This window comes from Echinops telfairi, unplaced genomic scaffold (genome assembly GCF_000313985.2).
Source record: "Echinops telfairi isolate 266 unplaced genomic scaffold, ASM31398v2 ScPeMD7_5592;HRSCAF=6446, whole genome shotgun sequence".
NCBI classification, from domain to species: Eukaryota; Metazoa; Chordata; class Mammalia; order Afrosoricida; family Tenrecidae; genus Echinops; species Echinops telfairi.
The window spans coordinates 26,670,783-26,692,845 of NW_022109491.1; the positions used below are offsets into that span (position 1 = coordinate 26,670,783).

Genomic DNA, 22,063 nt, shown 5'->3' on the forward strand with positions numbered 1-22,063 from the left:
GGGCTTAAGCGGAGAGCAAATGTTTTGAGAATGATGAGGGCAATGAATGTACAAATGTGCTTTACACAGTTGATGTATGTATGGACTGTGATAAGAGTTGTATGAGCCCCTAATAAAACGATTTTTAAAAAACTCACTGTCATGGAGTCAATGTTGACTGGTAGCACCCCTGTAGAACAGGGTAGAACTGGCCCTGTGAGTTTCTGAGACTGTAACTCTTTATAGTCATAGAAAGCCCTGTCTTTCTCCTAAGGAAGGTGGTAGGCGAGGCCAATGGGCATAATAGTTGACAAAGACACTGTTCGACACCCTAATTGGGTGAGATGCAACTGACTTCTAAAAGGTCCTGAGCAAACCATCTCAGATGCAACGACTGCCTCTCCCCATCCAGAAGCAAGACAGGTGGTGAAAAGTAAATGACACAGAGCTGACTTGACAGACACAACAGGTGTCTTTGCTCAGTCAATTAGGGGGCCTAGAAGCAACAACACCCCAGTAGCAGCTAACCCTCCTGGCACCCAGGTCTTGGTTTCAAATACCGCTATCTAAAATAATAATAAAGCTGGGATCCTGGGAGAGGCGGCTGGTTCTGAAACTAGGACAGAAACTACTCCAGTTGGCTAACGGACCACATGAATGTCAGACTCCAGACCTCTGAAACCAGAAGAACTAGATGGTGCCCAGTTACGACCACCACCTGCTCTGAAAAGGACCACACTACATGATCCTGGGTAGAGTGGGAGAGGACTGTGGGACAGAATTCAAAATCATCTAACAGACTGGGATAAACGGGCTGAGTAGAGGCTGTGGGGACCCCCAGAGCCCTGGCCCTGAGTCACCACCCTTCAGGTCCGGGTCTGAACTCACCTCCATGTGAGAAGAGTCAACCATTTAAGGTCAAAGAAAGAAAGGGGTATGGAGACAGGAACCACGGGGAGGAAGTGAGCTAAGTGATGGCACTCTGACGGGGTTGCAGTGCATGAGTCTAAGCAAAGGGTGATGAATTGTTGAATGTCAGACCGATGGTCGGCTCTGTATGTCTTCACCTACCTCACAATAAAACATCTTTAAAAAGACAAAGCCGGAAAAAGGAAGGCACTAGGGTCTCCAACTAGACCTGTCAGCGGGAACAGGCAGCTACAGAGCCTTCAAGATCAGGAAGAGAAAACTGTCCTTGATCTTCAGAGCCACGGATGGGTGTGGGTAAAGAGTTAACAAAACCTTTTCCTCTTTTGCATGAAAAGTTGACCTTCGGGAGTATTGTCTAGCTCAGTTCCCCTGGAAACAGATAAACACATGTCAACTCTGTTACTAGGCAACATCGCTTATGATAAAACTGACCCTGGACGAGGAGGCTTGAATGATCCATGTGTAATGGGTTAGAGTTGGAGACACCCATGTGGATTCACAGCTTACTACAGGTGAGGGCGATGACAGGGAACTAGCCATAGGTGCATGTGGATACTCAGGATGTTATGCACACCTACAGTCGGAGTTGACTTGGCAGCACAGGACAGCAAGCAGGGTCTTTGCTCGGTCCGTGGCAAAGGACTGGCAGTAACAGCACCCATGGAGAAGAAAGCACTCCTGGAAGGCGGAACTTGGTTTCTAATCCCATCATCTACTCAGAGGAACCAGGGCACCTCGGAGAAATGGCTGATTCAGGAAATATAGGTGACCTTTGAACAGCATATGACTCAGGAGCACCGACCTCCCCACAGTCAAAATTCTGCATATGACCTTTGACACCCCTCCTCCCACAAAAAACATAACTGCTAATAGCCTACTGGTGACTGGAAGCTTTGGTGTGACACGGTAGACTCACATGTATTTTGTATGTTGTATGTATTGTATACTACACCCACAGAAAGCGGAATTTTCAATAGGCGATGAAAGGGCGTTTCACAAAAATGCAGGGTTTTCACACCTGCTGGTGTCGCTATAGCAGCGGTCTCACGGATTTCCTTTAAAATAAAAAGCGATGACCCTTACACGGGATTCGTTTATTTTGAGGCGATGGGGTATATTCTCTGTCTTCACTTTTGTTCTTTCCGCTACCAGGATATAGACCTGGTGGCTTCTTTGTAGCCGCCCTCTTGGACCTTGGGGAGTCCGGATGGTTTAGTGGTTACGCATTGGGCTGCTAACCTCAAGATCAGCAGTTCAAAACCACCAGCCATTCCATGGGAGAAAAATGAGGCTTTCGACTCCCATAGAGAGTTTCAGTCTTGGAAATCCCCCAGGGCAGTTCTACCCTGTCCGATGAGTCGGAGCAGACTCCACGGCCGTGAGTTTGGCTTTGGAGCTGTGACACCTTCAAGACCTGTTACTCCCAAACAGCCATATGCACAGATACAACCTAGCTTATTGGAAACACAATTCAGTCCAGAGCAGTGCTTTACAAATATTAACTCTCCCTGGTGGCAGAGTGGTTAGGGGTTGGCCTGGTAACCACAAGGTCAGCAGTTTGAAACCACCAGCTGCTCCACGGGAGAAAGACGAGGCTTTCTGCTCCTGTGAACAGCGACAGTCTCAACAAGGGCAGTTCTGCCTTGTCCCACAGGGTCACTGTGGCCTGGAATCGGCTGATGGGGGGGAGTTTGTTTTCTTCAGTTATCGTAACCACCCTCTCGTGTGGGTGCAGTTACGGTGCCCATTGGAGCAGGAGGAAACGGAGGCACAGAATGCTTAGTGCCTTGCCCAGGTTCACACGGAGGGTCTAGGACAGAGTCTTGGTGCTCATAACCACTATGCTGAATCCCACTGCCATGGAGGGTTGTTAATAGTCTCCCCAGTGCGACATTGGGGAAGACTGAGTGCCTATGGCCACGCTGAGGGCTAATCTTAGAAATGAGGGTAGGATCAGGAGCTGTAGCTTCTGGATTGACTTGGGGTGGGGGCTCCCGTATTAAAGCCCCGGAGCGTTGGAGCCACATGCGGGCTCCCCTTAAAGTAGTGGGTTTTCCTCTGTCTCGGAGCATCTTGCTGAGTTGTGGGGTTTGCTTCCTTGCCTCGTATTCAACACCTGGCGCCAGCTGGCTCCGCTGGCTTGCCTGGAGCTCCGAGGCTTTTAGGAAGCAGTCCTGATTTCACGGTAATGGGACATGGCTCAGGAATTTGAGGAAATGAATTGGTGGCCCCGCTCCAGGGCCTGGAGGGATGTCTGCACGCGCCCACGCCTGCATGTGTGTCTCCAGCCGGCACGCCTGCCATGCCTTCTTCCCCACCTGGTCTGTCCTGGAGCTCCCAGCCGTGGGGAGGGAGGCTTCTGGGTGCCATGTCCCCAGCCTCGGCACAAGCAAGTGCCCCACTGTGAGGGCTAGCTGAGGGCAGGAGCCTTGCCTCACACACACACACACACACACACACACACACACACACTCAGGCAGCACAGGACATGGTGCAGAGAATGAGCTGGGTTAGATTTAAAACCACTCCCTAAATGTTTACTTTCTATCTGAGCCCTTGGTAATCAGCTTCTCTTTTTTCCCCCTCCCTCAACGCCCTACGCTTGTGACCCCTTGATAATGCTAAACTATTGTTTTCATATCTTATGCTGACTGCTGTCTCCCTTCACCCATGTTCCTGTTGTTCATCCTCCTTGGGGGCAGGCCTGGGGGAGGGGGTTATGCATCAGTCATTGCAATGGGTCCGTTCCTCGCCTTCCCCCCTTCTCTCCCTACCCTCCTGGTATTGCTACTCCCATTTCTGTTCCTGAGGGGCTTATCTGACCTGGATTCCATGTGAGTCATGAGCTCTGATCTATCTCTGGCCAGAACTGAAAGGCAGGACTGGGGTCATGATAGTGGGGGGTAAGGAAGCCTCAAAGAACCAGAGGAATGTTGTGTTTCATCAGTTCTAGACTGCGCCCTGGGGGTGGCAACCTATGTACAAATGGGCTTGGCACAACTGATGTATAGATTGTTATAACAGTTGTAAGAGCCCCCAAGAAAATGATTTTTTTAAACAAATAAATAAAACCACTCCCTAAGACAAGGGTGGCCCCAGGAGTGGAGGAGAGAGAAGTTCTTTGGTGGGACACTTTTGTGTGCCTGTCCCATGGGAAAGGGGTAAAGAACAAGGGTGAGGGGACCCCCGATTATGTGTACTTCAGTCCCTTACTCCCTCTAGTACATGGCAGCATGTATATGCAGCATGCTTGAGGGCATGCCCGGTGGAAACGGAGCGTGGGAAAGCTGGGAGACCTTCACAAGGAAGCTAGAGACTCCTATGTCACTGACATTCCACCACATGGGGATGGAGGAAGCCCCCAGAGGACGTGGAGTGGGGTGGGGGGAGGGGGAGGGAAAGGGACACTGGATTCAGAGTTGGACACCGTGGTGGAACTAGATAGCATCTCTGGGCCCTCTTGGGCCATGTGTGCGATGGGGAACTTCGTGTTCCCTGGGCCTCAGGGCAGATGTCTATTCTACCTGCGTCTCCATTTCCTGGGAGCACGGTGGAGCTCCTCTCGGGGCTGTGGGCTCAGCAGAAAAGGTCAGGGGCAAGAGAACACCTTGAACACAGTAAAACCCCGCCACTGTGGAGGGTGTGATTGTGGACAGGGCTAGAGTGGGGATGTGCTATATTGTCAGGCCATTGGCTTGGCTCCTGTCATACACACACTGCCATCCAGTTGATGCCGACTCCTAGTGACCCCATAGGACAGAGTCCAACTGTTAGCTGTGAGTTTCTGAGGCTGTACTTCTTCTCCCTCCCCCAACCATTTTATTAAAAAACGAATCCAGACATCATACCATTCCATAGTTCAATCACATCAAGCAGTGTTGTACAAGTGTTACCAAAATCAGTTTCAAACAGCTTTCTTCCTTCTTGAACTCCTTGCTATCATCTCCCCCTTACCCTCTCTACCTCCCCTGCCATACCCCCTGCCCCCCAGGAACCCTTATTCTTGTCATCTCTATAGATTCACTTATCCTGGGTTTCATAGACTGACAAACACATAACAGAGAACCAACAATGACAAAGTACAACAGAGATAAACCCCAATATGAAACAACACACCCAGAAAATATTAAACACCAGATCAAATCAAGTGACAAGATTTTAAACGTTCAAGTCAGATTTATCATGTTGATCTACTTTAGTTGTCAAGTTATATAATTCAAATCCAAAGGAGTGAATCATATCAGAGCTTCAGTTGAGAAATTCTGGTGTGCAGAAGGCTATGGATGACAATGGACATCCAAAATACATTTTCAGGATCTACACAGGGAATAAGCCTCTGGTGATTTCCCTCTCACCATAACTGAGGAATAGGAATGACCTGGGTACCAGACAGAGAGTATCAGAGAGCCAGTCAATCTTTGTGGGAGCAGAAAGCCCTGGCTTCCTTCCACAGAGCAGCTTGTGGTTTTGGACTGCTGACTTTCCAGTTATCAGTCCAACAACTGACAACCACACCACAAGGGCTCCTCCTGTAAGAAGAGACCCAAAAAGTCTTCCAAAAGACTCCCTGACATCCACTTGATTCTGACTCATACACGGTAGAACTGCCCCTGTGGGTTTCCAAGACTGTAACTCTTTACAGAAGTAGAAAGCCTCATCTTTCACCCTCAGAGTAGCTAGTGGTTTTGAATTTCTGACCTTGTGGTCAACAGCCCAAGGCATAACCCACTATGCTACCAGGAATTATTGTGTTTAATAAGGCAGAACTTCTCTTCTATGAAAGCCTACTCGGCATTCAGATGACCATATGGCGACCCCACCAATTATAAGAGACCTGGGTTCCTGCGATCTTGTTGCTCTGACATCCCCCACCTCATGGTCTGTTAGGCCAGGTGGACTAAAGAAATAAATACAGTGATACTCATATATGTATAAGAAGGAGCTTGATCTCAAGAAGTAATGATATGTCAAGAAATTGTCTCAGACCAGTCCAAGTCCACAAGTCCAATACACTTCCATAAGTCCCTCTTCAGACTCACACAGTCACATGCGACTCTCAGGGTGGCCACCAGAGCCCCAGCAAGCAGGAAGATGGAGTCTAGAGAGAGAAGGAGGTATTGGGGTCCTCCTCATGAGAAGGCTACTCCCCCAAGGAATCACCATCGGGCTGTGACCTGATTCGCAGGTTGGGTTCCAGCCCTACACGTTCATCCGTCTCCAATAGACATAAAATCATCTAACTACCACATGGTCCAGGGTGGCTGCTCCAGCGCCAACCCTTAGGACTACAGTTCAATCAACAGACAAAGGAACAGTAGAAGAGGCACACACCGTCCTCTTTTCTTTTAAGGACACACAGGCAATGGCACCCATTGTCCCCAATGGTCAGGACTGAGCTACACGGCTGCACTTACCTGCAAGGGAACCTGGAAAATGCCATCTACTGCAATGTGGGGAAGGGAGAAGGGATATTGAGAAACAGCTTGGATGTTTTGCCAAAAGTTGCTGGTTTGCAGCTACCTCACATCCCCACTTGAGTCTTATTTCCCTAATCTGCAAATTCATTCACTCATTCATCCTCATATTCATTTCACACAGGTACTTCCCAGACATAAAGTATTAAGCAACATGGTGGTGTCAGTTGATGGCTAATGGACCCCCTTTGGAGCCTGACCATCTGCCCCATTTGAGCAGGGGTGAGGTCTTTCTTGCTCCGTGTTCTATCTCCGGGATCCAGTCAGAGTCTAGTGAATGGAAGTCAAGTGACTGCCCTTGAAGGAATGAATGGGTAGTCATGCTGGCTTCTGTCTTTGATGGTGACACTTTTCCTAAATCAGGGGCTCTTTGTCTGGCCAGGCCTCCTGGCTCCATCTTCCCTCTCTTCCACTTGCCCAGCTTTCCTGAGCCTGTGAGTAAAATGCATTCAGAGCCAGAATCCTGCGAGTAGGATTAAAAGTAAGTGAAAGTGCATCAAAACAAGTTAACCACAAGAAATGGCTTTCCACGGTCATCAGGCACCAGTGCTGAAGACCAAGGAAAGGACATCAGACTCCGCTGCTAAATGTTCAGATCAACATGACGATGCCTGTGGGGGGGGACAGAGTCCTCACTGAGCCTGTGTAAGGGGCCAGCTCATGGTCTGGCCTGATATCCTGCTTGGCCGTCCACCCCTAGAAGACAATGGGCAAGAACCACCCCACACCAGACAATAAGTTCTAATTCCAGGTCTGTCTCTTATTTGCTGGGCTGACCTAGGGAAATACATGCCTCCGTATCTCCCATTTTCCTCATCTGTGGAAAGAGGCTAATAATAGGATCTCTCTAATCATCTCTAACATTCATGTAATATTGGTACCTACCTCACAGAGCAGAGATTCTCAGTGTGTTAGTCCTGATTGACTAGAGAAACAAATTCACAGACACTCATATGTGTACAAGAAAGAGCTTTATATAAAGAATAATTGTATATTAAGAAAACATCCCAGCCTAGTTCAGATCAAGTCCATAAGTCCAATATTAGCCCATATGTCCAATACCAATCTACACAATCCTCTTCAGACTCATGCAACACATGCACATTGAGTGAAGGAAGATCACAGGCCAGTGAGTGGAAAGTCTTGTGGATCCTGTGGTGGTGGAAGCATCTCAGTGCTAGTGTGGGTCTCTACATGGCTCCTCCAGCTCGAGGGCTCTGGCTCCATCAGTGTAGCTCTATGTGGCGTGTCAACAGGAATGTCTCACAGGGCGACGAAGCAGAGAGTGTGTCTAACCTCTAGTGAGCTGTTTATCTCAGTCATGCCTCCAAATGAAGTCATTTAGTTGCGACCTGATTGACAGGCTAGACTCTACCCCTTCCTCAAGTTGACAGTGGATTATGTAACGGCCATACTCAGACTACTCACAACACTCAGGATTTCCATACTTTTTTCACAGTCTCTCAGACCCAAAGACAGGCCCAGCAGTTGAGTTTATTAGGTAGTAAGGTTCAAACAACTTAATAGTATGTTGCCTAGGATTCAACACATGTCGTTGTGTTTGTTTTTTTAAGTGATTTTGCAGTGAGTTTTTTGTGTGTTAGCACACAGTTTGGAAATGATAGTCATAAGGTTTTGAGGATGAGAAGAAGTTATCTATGTCCAGAACCTAACTCCTTGTCTGATCGGTAGCTCCTGGTTGTCCACAACTATTTTCGTCTTATTCTAAGATCACCTCCCCTCTATACTTTCTGTGTCTCTTGCCACTGCCACTCGGCCACTATCCTCCTCAGCCTGGGCCGAGCCTAGTTCTCAACTAACTCCCTTCCTAATGTAGAACGTTGGCCCCACGTTGACTGTACCCCTCGTTGACTCCAAGCATTTGCCCTGATCTCTTGGTAGGTGGAGAGTGTCCCCAGGGTCTTTAACTGTGGGCTTGTCCATGTGACTTGCTTTGTCCAATGGCTTCTGATGAAGTGACATTGTGTCCCTTCTGAGCCTAGGACCTTAAGAGGCCTCGTGTGACTCTACTTGCCAGTGCCAAGAGAAGAAAATGCCCAGGGGCCCGCTGGTTTCTGGAGGAAGGTAAAAGACACACGGAGCAGACTCAGACCAGAAGATCAACAGCTCATCCCACAAACCCATAAACTCATGGATAATAATAATGTAAAAAAATTGTTGTTCAAAGGGATGCAGTATTGGAGCAGTTTATTACATCCAACCTCTCTCACGACCTCTTCAAATTCTCTCCTGGGAGATCAGATTCAATCATTGGATCACCATCTCCTCTCGTGCCAGCCTCCATATGCCAAGGAGGTCCTTCCGCTCTGGTCTGCAGACAGCTGCCTGGGTTGAAGCACCCATCTCTGATTCGGACAATTGTCTCCTGGTCACAGAGCCTGGTGACCTGCCCGGGAGGAACCATTTATGATGCCTATGTTCGGAAGGGCAGAGCATCTTACAGGAGGAGTTTCTCAGAGCCTCTTTAGTATTGCAAGGTGACAGCTGAGCAGGAGAAACTGCACGCAGACATGTTTGTCTTCATGTTGCCTCTCTGGCTGCAAACCTCGGAGTAGAAATGTGACGTTGCATACTACTCAAGTTCATGTTTATTTTGGACCCAGTATGCCTAAAGAAAGAGCAGTGGTGGTTCAGGGTAGAATCCCCACTTTCCGTGCAGAATGCAGGTTTGGGTCCCAGCCCATACGCCTCAAGCCAGGCATCGTCCATCCACCAGGAGAGGTCTAGGTGTTATACTGCTGAACAAGCTTCCGTGGAGGCCTCCAGACAAAGATGGACTTAGGAAGAAAAGTCTGGAGACTACTTCTGAAAATTAGCCAATAAAAACCTATGTTGCTGTTGTTGTTGTTGTTGTTGTTGTTGTTGTTAGGTGCCATTGAGTTGGTTTGAACTCATAACGACCCCATGGGTAACAGAATTAAACACCACCCAGTCCTGAGCCATCCTGACCAGCGTTCTTATGTTTGAGCCCATTGTTGAAGCCGCTGTGTCCATCCATTTGTCAAGGGTCTTCCTCTTTTCCATTGCCCCTCTACTTGACCAAGCCTGATGTCCTTCTCCAGGGATTCCTCCCTCCTGACCACATGTCCGAAGTACACGAGATGAAGTCTTGCCAACCTTGCTTCTCAGGAGCATTCGGGCTATACTTCTTCCACGACAGATCTGTTGGGTCTTTTGGCAGTTCCTGGTACTTCCAATATTCTTTGCCAGCACCATAATTCAAATGCATTGATTCTTCTTCGGTCTTTCTTATCCAAAGTCCAACTTTCGCATGCATATGAGGTCATTTAAAATACCATGGCTTGGGTCAGGCATGGTACTTCAGTTCTCACAGTGACACCCTTGCTTTACAACACTTTCAAGAGGTCTTGTGAAGCGGATTTATTCGACAATGCATTATTCGATCTCTTGCCTGCCGCTTCCATCAGCATTGATTATGGATCCGAGCAAGATGAAATCCTTGACAACTTCAATCTTTCCTCTGTCCATCACGATTCTACTTATTGGTCCAATTATGAGTACTTTTGTTTTCTTTAAATTGTAATCCATAATGAGGACTTCAATCCTTGATCTTCATCAGCAAGTGCTTCAAGTCCTCCTCACTTTCAGCAAGCAAGGTTGTGTCTACTGTATATCAAAGTTTATTAATAAGCCTTCCTCCAATTCTGATTCTACATTCTTCTTCATATAATCCAGCTTCTCAACATACACATTGAATAAGTATCATGAGAGAATACAACCCTGACATGCAGCTTTCTTGATTTTAAATCATGCAGTATTCCCTTGCTCTGTTCCCATAACTGCCTCTCGGTTGATTTATGTACAGGATCTGCATGAGCACAATGGTGTGTCCTAGGATTCTCATTCTTCTCAAGACTATCCACAGTTCGTTATAAAAACCTACAGATCACAACGATCAAATTCCATCATAAGTTGGGGGCCGACTCAGCAGCAGCTAATAAGAACAGGAGTAAAAAAGATGATGCCCAAGGTCAACACAACCAGATTGGTAATCTAGATTTAAAATCAGGTCGATGAAGATTCCTTGTTTGGAAAAATTCGACGCAACATCTTTCCACTACTGAGTTCTAATCTGCCTCCTTTGGTCCTGTACACACCCACCTGTCTGTCAGTTTTTCATACCGTGTTGACTTGCTTGTTGCTGAAGGTATTAAACATTTCACCAGTATTAAAAATACCCCCAGGCTTCCCCATGGGGGAACAAGTCTTATTGGAGCTTCCAGACTTAGACTAGAAAGAAGGAATCCCCTTATGAAGGATTAGCCATTGAAAATCTTATCGATAGCAGTACAGCATTGTCTGATATGGAGCCAAAAGACGGGCCCTTGGGTTGGCAGGCACCCAGAATGCAACTCAGGAAGAGCACCTTCCTCAAGTGGGGATGTGGAGGCAGTAAAGCTCTCGTGACCTTCATTGTTGATGGGCCGTGACCCAAAATGAGAACTAGCAGCTTCAAACGTTCATTAGCCATTGTAACATGGAATGCACGGAGTATGAATCTAGGAAAGTTGGCAGCCGTCAAAACGGAAATGGAATGTGCAATGAGTGATCCCTTAGGCCTCGGTGAGTGGAAATGGATCAGTTTAGGCCATTTTGAATCAGACAGTCATGTAGTGCACTATTCTGGGAATGACAAATTCAAGAGGAATGGAGTCCCATCCATCATCCAATAAAACATGTCTATCTTGAAAGGCAATGCTGTAAACCTATACACCAACCCCTAAAGCCAAGGATGAAGACCATGATCAAACACACAATCAAGATACTTATTGGTCATTGGAATGTGAACATTGGAAGCAAAGAGAAAGGATCAACAGTTGGAAAATAGGGCCTTGGTGACAGAAATGAAGCTGGAGATCACATGATAGAATTTTGCAAGAAATTTAACTTCTTCGTTGCAAATACCTTTTTTTTTTTAAAACAACACGAATAATGACTGTACAGGTAGACCTTGCCAGATGGATATGCAGTAATCAAATTGATTGCATCTGTGGGAGGAGACCGTGGCAACACTCAGTATCATCAGCCAAAACCCTCCCACAGCCGACTGCGGAATGAACCATTAGATGTGCACATACAAGTTCAGGCTGAAGCTGAAGAAAGTTAAAACAAGTCCACGAGAGAGAAAATACAGTGTTGACTATATCCCATCCGAACTTAGAGAACATCTCAAGAACAAATTTGAAGCACTGAGCATTAATAACAGAAGACCAATCAGCTGTGGAGACGACACCAAGAGCCTCACACCCGAAGACAACAAAATGTGACTTAAAGACAGGCAAGCACGCAGTAAACCAAAGTGATGTCAGAGGAGATGCTGAGACTTGCTCTTGATTATAGAGTAGCTAAAGCAGGAAATGAAGAAAAAGAGCTGAACAGAAAACATCAAAGGGCAGCTCGAGAAGACAAAGTAAAGTATGTAATGAAAGGTGCAAAGACCTGGAGTTAGAAAATCAAAAGGGAAGAATAGGCCAGCATTTCTCAAACGGAAAGAATTGAGGGGAGGGGGAAATTCAAAAAGCCTCAAATTGAAGCACTCTATGAACAAAATGTTGAATCGTGCAGGAAGCAGCAAAAGAAGATGGAAGGACTACACTGTCGCAAAAAGAACTGGCCAACATTCAACCATTTCAAGACGAAGAGCCAATGGTATTGAAGGAGTACATGCAAGCATTGGCCAAGACGAGGGCTCCAGGAACTGATGGAATAACAATCGAAATGTTTCAGAAAACCGATGCGACCCTGGAAGTGCCTTTTGTGCTAAGAAATTTCAAACTGACCAACTGGCCAACTGCCCGGAAGACCCTTATTTGCACTCATTGCAAAGGAAAGCGACCCAAGAGAATGCAGAAATCATCTAATCATGTTAATATCACATGCAAGAAAATTTTGCTGAAGATAATTCAAAAATGGTTGGAGAATTCCAGAAATTCAAGCAGGATTCAGAAGGGGACATGGAGGGAAGGATATCATGGAGATGTCAGATGGATGTTGACTGAAAGCAGAGACCACCAGAAAGATGTGGGCTTGTGTTTTATGGACTACGCAAGGACACTCAATGACGTGGATCAGTACAAACTATGAATGCCATTGCAAAGAACAGCAATTCCAGAACACTGATTGTGCTCATGTGGAACCTGTACACAGACCAACAGGCAGCCATTTGACCAGAACAAGGGGACACTGCAGGGTTTACATTCAGAAAGGGTGTGCAACGCGGTGGTATCCTGTCACTGTTTTTACTCAATCGGCACGCTGAGCAAATAATCCAAGAGACTGGACTCCATGAAGAAACATGCAGCATCAGGGTTAGAGAAATGGCCATGAACGACCAGCCGAGGCCACCGCCTTGCTGGCTGAAATTGAGGAGGACTTGAAGCACTTGCTGAGGAAGGCCAAGGACTGCAGCCTCTAGTGTGGATTACCACTCAATGGAAAGAGACTAGCAATCCTCCTGACGGGCTCAATGGACAACATCATGATAGATGGAGAACAGATCGAAGTTAAGGATTTCACTTTTCTTGCATCCACAATGAATGTTCATGGAAGCAGTAATCAAAGAAATCAAGCAACATATTGCCTTGGGAATATCTGATGCACAAGACCTCGTTAAAGAGCATTTAAGGACTAAGGTGAGCCTGACCCAAGCCATGGTATTTTAATCGCCTCCTACATATGTAAAAACTGGACAGTGAATATGGAAGACGGAAGGGGAATGGATGCACTTGAATTATGGGTGTGGCGAAAAAAGAATCAAAATACCAAGAACTGCCAAAAGAACAAATAAATCTGTCTTGGAAGACGTACAGCCAGAATGCTCCTTAGAAACAAGGATGATAAGACTCTGTCTCATAAGGACACTGTGTTAGATAAAGTCGCAGTTCAGAGAAAAATGAGGAAGACCCTGGATGCCATGGATTGACACAGTCGCCTCAACAATGGGCTCCAAGGTGACAATTGTGAGGGTGGCGCAGGACCCGGTTGTGTTTTGTTCTGTTGTACAGACGGTTGTGCGGAGGAGCAATAACAACAACACGTCCTGTACCTATTGACCCGAGCCCTATCTCCTAGGGCGACACCACATAGCTTTCTACTTTTTCTGCTTACTTTACTAGAATTTATACTGTTGTGTTTTATTTAACGTTGTGGTGCAGTGAGTTTCTGGATGTGGCCTTTAGTCTCAGTTCTTTGGAAAAACCGTCTCGGAAAATTTTCTCCCCAACCCTGAGGGGTTGGCCCTTGCCTTCATTTTCTCCTCCAGAGGCTTGCCACTTTTGTCTGGGTTGACTGAGATTTCCTGGTAAGCTGTAAACAAGGATTGTTTGATATGCACAACTGCACCAATAGGTAACATCATGATGAATGGGGAAAAGGTTGACGTGGTCAAGGATTTTGTCTCGCTTGGATCAGCATTCAACGCTCATGGAAGCGGCAGTCGAGAGATCAAAAGACGCATTGCATTAGGTAACTCTACTGCCTAAGACCTTTTAAAGCAGTGGTTCTCAACCTGTGAGTTGCAACCCCTTTGGGGGTCGAACGACCCTTTCACAGGGGTCACCCTACTCAAAACAATAGCAAAATTACAGTTATGAAGTAGCACCGAAACTCACAACATGAGGAACTGTACTATAGGGTTGCAGCATTAGGAAGGTTGAGAACCACTGTTTTAAAGTGTTGAAAAGCAAAGATGTTACTTTGAGAACTAAAGTGGGCCTGGCCCAAGCCATGGTATTTTCAACCCCCTCATATGCATGTGAAAGTGGACAGTGCATAAGATAAACCCAAGCAGAAGTGGTGCATTTGAGTTGTGGTGCTGGAGAAGACTATTGGAAGTAGCATGGGCTGCTAAAGGACAAACCAATCTGTTGGAAGAAGTATGGCCAGCATGCTCCTTAGAGGCAAGGATGGTGAGACGTCCTCTTACATACTCTGGGCATATGGTCAGGAGAGACCAGTCCCTGGAGAAAGACATCATGCTTAGTAATGTAGAGGGGCAGCAAAAAAGAGGAAGGCTCTCAACAAGACGGGTTGATACTGTGACTGCCACCAAGGACTTAAGCTTGGGAACAATTGTGTGGCCGGCACAGGACCGGCAGTGATTTGTTCTGTTGTGTCCAGGGTTGTTGTGGGTCAGAACAGGCTTGATGGCACCGAGCAACAATAGCAACCACAAATTGTTAGGGAAGACCTGTCTGGGAGTTCAATTCATCTCCTGGTGGTATTTCCATGATAGCGAACTAAGACAGTTTCCTTGTGAGTTTGGGGTGAGGAGCTCCTCATCAGGGGAGCGTGCGTAACCGGGGTTGATGAGGAACTGCTCCAAACGTGAGTTGAAGGTGTTCTGCAAATCACGACAGCCCATCATCTGGCATTGCTCATTATACTAACTTTTGCTCTGGGTTCCTAGTTCATGTGAAGAGTCGTTGGATGGCACAAGCACGTAGCCCCCCTCAGCTGCTAGCCAAAAGGTCGGAGGTTCCAGCCCACCCAGAGGCACCTGAAAACTCAGCCATGGAACGTCTACCCTGACGGCCAGGTTCACCACGAGCCAACACCAACCTGACGGCAACTGATCCAATTAGTTCATGTGCAGTGCAAGAAAAAAAAAAAGATCCCATTTAAATATAGCTTTCATTCAACTGTTGTTTGTCTCTGCCCACTGGGATGTCCGTCCTAGGGAAGGAAGAATTGTCTTTGTCTGATTTTGGTTCTGTGCCCAGTCCTGAGCGCGCCCCTGGGGATGCAGTGAGCAATCCATGACTGGGTTCACAATAGGCACTCTCTTGCTGAAAGTGAGGCTAGAACAATACCCACTCCCACGTCATAGAGTGTGCTGTGAGACAGAAATGGGGCGCCGTGGACATACCGTGTTTGGCTGCAGGTAGCAGGGAGCTCGATGAAAAATGAGGTTTATTGTCTCACAGAACCAAAAGCCTGCCCGTAATTCCCTGACTCGGTGACTTTCCAATTTCCAGCGTCTCTGCAGTTTTCTTGGCCTTTGTCTTCGGCTTGTGAGATCATTACTGTAGCTCCGGGCATCATGGCTGCAAACCTGGCCAGAGAAAGTAGGAGCCGAGGAAGAGCAATAGTGGCATTTACTTCTTATCAGGAAGGTAAAGGTGTTTCTAGGAGCCTACGAGCAAATTCGGCGTTGACTAGAAATGGGTCACCTGGACACCCCAGAAAGGACCTGCAAACTGAGCATTTCCTTTTATCTGGACTCCAAAGGAGGAGCCCCGGTGGTGTAGCGGTTGCACATTGGGTTGTTAACTATAAGATCAACGGTTTGAAACCACCAACTGCTCTGTGGGAGAGGGATGAGGCTGTGTAGCCCTGTAAAGCGTTATACTCTTGGAAATCCACAGGGCCAGTGCTACTCTGCCCTATGGGGCCGCCCTGAGTGGGAATACACTCAATGACCGTGAGTTTGTTTTTGAGAGATTCAATAGGTGGAATCCCTGAGGTGGCACCAACAGATATGAGCTGGGCTACTCAGCTACAGGTGTGTGGATCTAACCCACTCCTGGGTGCCTCGGAAGTAAGGCCTGGTGATCTGTTTTGGAGAGACCACAGGCTTGAAAACCCTGTGGGGCAGTTCCACTCTGCACCCACGGGGTCGCTACGCTTTGACAGCAGGAGACTCCCCAGACAGGGGAATGTGTGAGGAGGGGAATTGAGGAGCCAGGACGTATATTAGCCCCAAATGAGCTATCTGTACACAGGTAGCACTTTGCAAAGCAAGTCCTGGCGGGGGCTGTGGGGCACCCCTATTTCCATAATCCTAATTCTAATGATCATTTAATATTTCACAGCCTCTGTGGTCCTACTGGCATCAAATCTTCTTGACTTCTAGAACCCGCTGGCACTGAGACAAGCCCCTACCCTCAGCGTTCTCCCTCCCTCCTTGCTCCATGCTCTGATCTAGTGCTGAAGAAGCCCTTCAGGGTTTTTTTTTTTTTAAAAGCAACTACGTTTTCCAATGTTAGTGAGCCACTGCCTGCTCTCATTAGCTCCATCCTCAGGGATTTAGCCCAGTCCTGCTCTCAGCCGACCGGAGGTGAGGGGCTATAGAAGTCAGAGGTCTATTGGGCCCACGCCCAGGTCAGCAGCACAAGGTCTTTCCCAAGGTCGCAGAGATGGAAAGAGCAGATGAGCCAGCTGAGAATCTCAGGCAGACCCTGGAGTGGCTGAGAAAGGAACTGGTAAGGCTCCATATTTTTCTCTACCTGTAGTCCCTACCTCGTACTTTTCTGGGCTCCCTGGCCCCCCTCCCTAAGGTGGACACTTGGCTGGGGCAGAGGCTGCAGGCTGGGGTGTGGGCCCTGCAGGCAGCCCTCTGAGACCAGCCACGTGGCACATTGATGATTTCAGGTGCTGGATAAATAGGTCATGACCTACTTAGGAGGCACCAGGCTTGCCAGACCGGTTTGGGGATTACATTGAGTTCTTGGGTATTTGCCCAGCTCTGCTGCTTTGTGGCATCCCATGGGGCTTCGCTGCGCTGAGTCTCGGCTCTCTTATAAGGCGGGGATAACAGAAGTACCAACATCGTCGGGGGCATTAGAAGTATGTAGTGAACACAATTACTTAATATACGTCACGAGTATCCATGTGGACTATTCCATCCTGGCCCTGGCAGACACGGAATCTACCTGCTGCTTAGCCCAGGTCCTCTCGAATGCCGATGCGCAGACTAGGATTTGAGTGCCTGGATGGTGTGAATGGTGAACATGCTCGGCTGCCAGCTGAAATGTTGGCAGTGGGCATTCACCGGGAGCCCTCACCCTCGTGAACATGACTTTGTAGTGGGAAGCAAAGGACAGATCCAATCCTGGGGAGAGGCACGTGCCAGGAAGGACAGGGAGCAGGATGACGGAACAGGCACCTGGAGGGACAGGGCCGGAGCCCCAAAGAGGAGCAGAGGCCTGACCTAATCTGAGGGAGCCCCACGGACATTCGGAGAAACAGCAAGTCTTGCAAAGGGAGCAGCACATGCAAAGGTCCTGACCCCAGAGTGGTTCTCAACCTTCCTGAGGCCGCGACCCTTTCATACAGTTCCTCATGTGGTGGTGACCCCCAACCATAACATTATTTTCATTGCTACTTAATCGCTGTTATTTTGCCACTGTTGTGAATCGTCATGTAAATATCTGATAGGCAGGATGTGTTTTCATTGTTACAAGTTGAACATCATGAAAGCACAGCGAGGAAATGCATCTACCCAGCTGGCTCCTGTCTTCCACTTCCTGTTGGTTGAAGAGCTGCCTGGGGAGCCTGTGAAGTTCAGCGCTGCGCTGAACCAGCAAGCCCCAACCCCATGTGGTTTGTTTAGGGCCCAGAGATAAGATGAGCTCACACACACATATGCTCACAGCAGCAAAGAGGGAAAGACACAGTTTCTTTACAGCATAGAGTCGCTTCAAAAGAACTGAAGCCGGTTCCTCTCTGGAGTTGAGAAGGAGCCGTCTTAAGCATAGATAAGACACAGCTTTGTTCCCGGCTACGCAGGTCCCCCTCTCGAAGTGAGAAAGGGACGTTGCCTAGGGAACACTCCTAGTTCTGATTTGGCACTTTCAAATGGGGGGCGGTTGCCACTCTGCAGATGGTCAAGCGTCTTTCTAGTGAGTGACTCCGTTTGCCCATGGGTCTCAGATGTGGTTTCTTCTAGCCGACCTGAGCCAGCAAGTCTCAGAATTATCTTCCAGTACTATCCGGTGTCAGAATGTTTCTAGGCCTGGCTTCAAGGTGAAGGTCTTGGCCAAGCCAGGCCTCACAGCATCCTTGGCTCATCACTTGGTTCACGGGGTCCTTTGTTCATTCCCTTAGCAGGCAGGGCAGAGGCCCCTGTTCTGTCCCTGTTGGAGTGCTTCTCCTGGACTTCCGTGTTAAGACATTGTTAGGCTCGGGAAGCCAAGCTCCGGGGCCTCTTTTGGTGGGGTCTATTCAAGTCTAGAGGTGAGGGGAGTGTCCCAAAGGACATGGTGCACCGGCCAAGAGGGTGGCGATGCCCAGAGGCAACCTTTCACTCTGCAGCGGGACAGACAGAACTGAGGGGAAGGATGTTACCCTGGAGGCTCCTTCTGGGTTGCCAGGTAACAGGCTTGCGGGGAGCCCTTGCTCTCTTCACCCCGCAGTTCAGCTGACCTAACAGGGCTTCCCATTGAACCAAGGGGATTCCTGCCTCCAGTACAGGGACTGCAGCTGCGCATGGTCCTCGGGTGTCCAGAAGCCGGGCAGCTGACCATCCCACATGCCTGTAAGCAGCAGGCACCTAAGCTGAAGCTAATGTTTCCCCACTGACTCAGCACCTTCCTCTCACACCTCAAAGAGGGACAGAAAGATAGGCCGCTGAGAGGGGACAGGGAGCGATCAGAAGGACAGCGGACATCTCCCTCCACATGATGCTAAGAGAGGGAACCTTGTGTCTCCCCTTGCTGACCCCGGGCTGTCCCAATCAAATTTGGTGTGGTAGTCTGGGTAGACTAGAGAAACAAACCTAGGGAGACTCATTTGTGTATAAAAAAGAGATTTATATACAAGAGCAATTGAATATTGAGAAAACCTCCCAAACCAAGTCCATAAGTTCGATATTGGCCCATATGTCCAATACCAATCTATAAAGTCCTCTTCAGACTCATGCAACACATGCAATGACACTGAATGCAGGAAGATCACAGGCCAGTGGATGAGTGGTCTTGTGGATCCAATGGTATTGCAAGCATCTCTGCGCTGCCAGGGGTCTTCACGTGGTTCCTTCAGCTCTATAACTCAGACTGCCTCAGGGTAGCTTCATGTGGCTTCTCCCCAAAAATGTCTCACAGAGAGTGAGCAGAGAGAGTGTCTCCTGCCTCCAGGGAGGAATACCGGATTTCCCAGAATCCTCAGGAGAAGGCCACGCCCACACAGAGGCCTCATTGGCTATCACCTGATTGACAGGCTAGACTTCACCCCTTCCCTCTTAATCCTCAAACTGACTAATGATTGTATAACTACCACACTTGGTTCAACCCCTATCACGTGGAATGATGCCTGGCTCCATTGCCCATCAGGGAAGGGGAGGACCCCCCACTGGATGTCACTCATTTCCACCAGCAGGAGGAAGTCAGTGGCCACACCAGAATTCTGTCTTCTCCCTACTTCCCGGTATCTGCTGGCCCCCCATTCCTGGCTGGGTCCAAGAGAGAGCAGAGGGCTGCAGTGATCACAGATGAAGCAGCCTGGTGACCCTTGGCAGGAGGACAAGCTAAGTGTTGGACTTTGCCCAGAGCCCATCCATCTCAGGCCCTCGGGCCTGTGAGATGAGACTCTTCCAAAGTCCTGAGGACTCTCGGAACGCTCTCGTTTGTGTGAGTCACGCTCCATCCTGACTGAATGAGCCATCGGTGCTGAGAAATTGTAAATCTCTAACAGGAATGCATTTAAAATCAGGATAACAAACTCATTCCAAAACAAAACCCACTGCCATCAAGTTGATGCCAACCCCTAGCAACCCTCTTGAGGGTCTCTGAGATGGTCAAATTTCCCAGGGGCAGACAGCCTCGTCTTTCTCCTGAGGTGTGGCTGGAGTGTTTGAACACCGAGCTTGAAGGGAACCGTCCAGCTCTACACGCTGATAAAATTGGGGTGTTTTTTTTCCTTTTAAAAAATACCTATATTGTTTGACATGGTTGAAAATCTCTTTAATGGCCCCCTTAACAGAAGCCACCTGGAATCTCCTAACTGCCTTTGCCCTCAAGCTGGTAGGCTATCGTGCCATGTGGCTTCTGAACAGAGTTCTACTGCAGACGCATCTGAAAATGGAGCCGAAAGGGTACATAACCTCTTCATACTGTTATGAAAATAGTTTTGACCTGATGAAACCTCTGAAAGGGTTTTTAGGACCTCAGGGGTCCCCAGAGGAGCCCTGGTGGCACAGTGGTTCATTGGCAGTGAACCAAAAGGCTGGCAGTTCAAACCCACCAGCCACTGTACGAGAGAAAGATGGACCAGTCTTGCTTGCATAACGATTTATCGCCTTGGAAACTCTGAGAGCCAGTCCTACTCTGTCCAAGAGGGTTGCTCTGAATGGAAATCAGTTCCATGGCAATGGGTTTGGGGTTTGTTTTGTTTGTTTGTTCAAGGGCCACCGAGCCACATGTTGAGAACCACTGTCCTACAGGGTTCCCATTTGCCCCCTGGTGTGCTCCACTTCAGGTCACCTTCTCAGGAATCGTTGAGTTGAGAACAGAATGAAACATTGCTCATCACCAACTTGTCAGGTTGTCGCCCGACGGTAGCTCGCGTGCTGCCCCGAGGCTGGGAGCTATGCCATCGGTGTTTGGGATACTGGTAGGGTCAACCAGGGTGGACAGGTTGCAGCCTAGGGAGAAAGGCTGCTAGTCTATTTTTGAAAATTAGCCGATGAAAAACTTGGTGGATCACAACAGATCCTTCCAGCAACTTAATACCGATTTTTAAAAAAAATCTTGTTTGTGATAGCAAAGATGAAAGGATATAATGGTGTTGTAAACTCAGATAAGAAGTTGCATGAAACAGTCACAATAGAGATACTCATATACACTTGGTTGCTCAACAGATCACATGGTAGAAAATGTGTCCCAAGGGTTCATTTTGGTTCCGTTCTCCTAAGAACCCAAGGGGCCCTGGTGGTACTGGGGGCTAGGTATTTGGAGCCCTAACCCCAAGGTTGGCCGTTCAAACCTACCAGCCGCTCCAAGGGAGAGGTTGAGGCTGTCTGCTCCCATAAAGATGTACAGTCTGATAAACTACACAGGATGGCAATGAGTGGGGGTGGACTTGATGGCAGTGGGTGTGTGGGTTGACTCAGGAGAGCCTTGCAAGGTAGGTGGTCTCCTTGGCACTTGGCAGATGAAGAAGCCGAGGCTTTGGCGGGCATGACTCCTCCGGAGAGTGTGCCAGGCACCATGGGGCATCGGATGGGGCAGCGGTGGGAGTGTGCTTGGTGGGGAACTTACCGTGCTCTATACCCCCTGAAGGAGCCCTGGTGGTGTAGTGGTTAGGCATTGTGCCCCAAACTGGTTTCAACAGTTTGAAACCACCTGCTGCTGGGGGTGGGGGGTGGGGGTTCTACTCCTGTAAAGAATTCCAGTGTCAGGAACTGTCAGAGGCAGCTCTGCTCTGTCCTCCAGACTCGCTGTGTCTCTGCATGGATGCGATGCCAGTGGGTTTGTTTGTCTGTCTGTCTGTCTTTATACCCCCTAATGGCCTTGTGCTCTCTCTCAGTCTGAGATGCAGGTTCAAGACCAGAGACTCCTGCTCACGCTGAGGCATCTGCATAGTGTCCTGGAGGAGCTGCGCGCGGCGAGTGCCCACTGGGAGGACGCCAGGTCCAGTGGCGCGCCCTCTCCCATCAGGGCTCGAGCAGGCTCTGAAGGCAGGAGCCACCAGCCTCCATCCTTGGGGGGGCTGGCCCAGCTCCTTCGAGGAGAAGAGAGCAGGCGCAGCTCCCTCCCTTAATTGGCGTGGATGACACTGGCCTTAAACCCTCCTTCCCGTCATCTAGACTGGTACTATAGGGGGAGTCGGAAGGCCAGGGCTCTGGGATCTACTCTGTCCTCATCCACCAGGTGTCCCTAGCAATGTTACTCCACCCCTGCATTCTGTCACTTCTCAGGGGG

The 22,063-nt window shown here is 48.6% G+C and overlaps 1 protein-coding gene across 1 annotated transcript; it reads left to right on the plus strand.

Moving 5' to 3' along the window:
* The first annotated feature begins 16,561 nt into the window (after positions 1-16,561).
* Positions 16,562-21,902, plus strand: CUNH20orf202 (chromosome unknown C20orf202 homolog). Its single transcript, XM_004697891.1, has 2 exons — positions 16,562-16,627; positions 21,669-21,902. Exons 1-2 carry the CDS (start codon positions 16,562-16,564, stop codon positions 21,900-21,902), a joined length of 300 nt encoding a protein of 99 aa, XP_004697948.1.
* The last annotated feature ends 161 nt before the right edge of the window (positions 21,903-22,063 follow it).

Coding starts and splice junctions, on each gene's coding strand:
- CUNH20orf202 (XM_004697891.1), top strand. CDS start 16,562: ATGGAAAGAGCAGATGAGCCAGCTGAGAATCTCAGGCAGACCCTGGAG. Junction 16,628..21,668: donor AGTGGCTGAGAAAGGAACTG/GTAAGGCTCCAT, acceptor GCTCTCTCTCAG/TCTGAGATGCAGGTTCAAGA.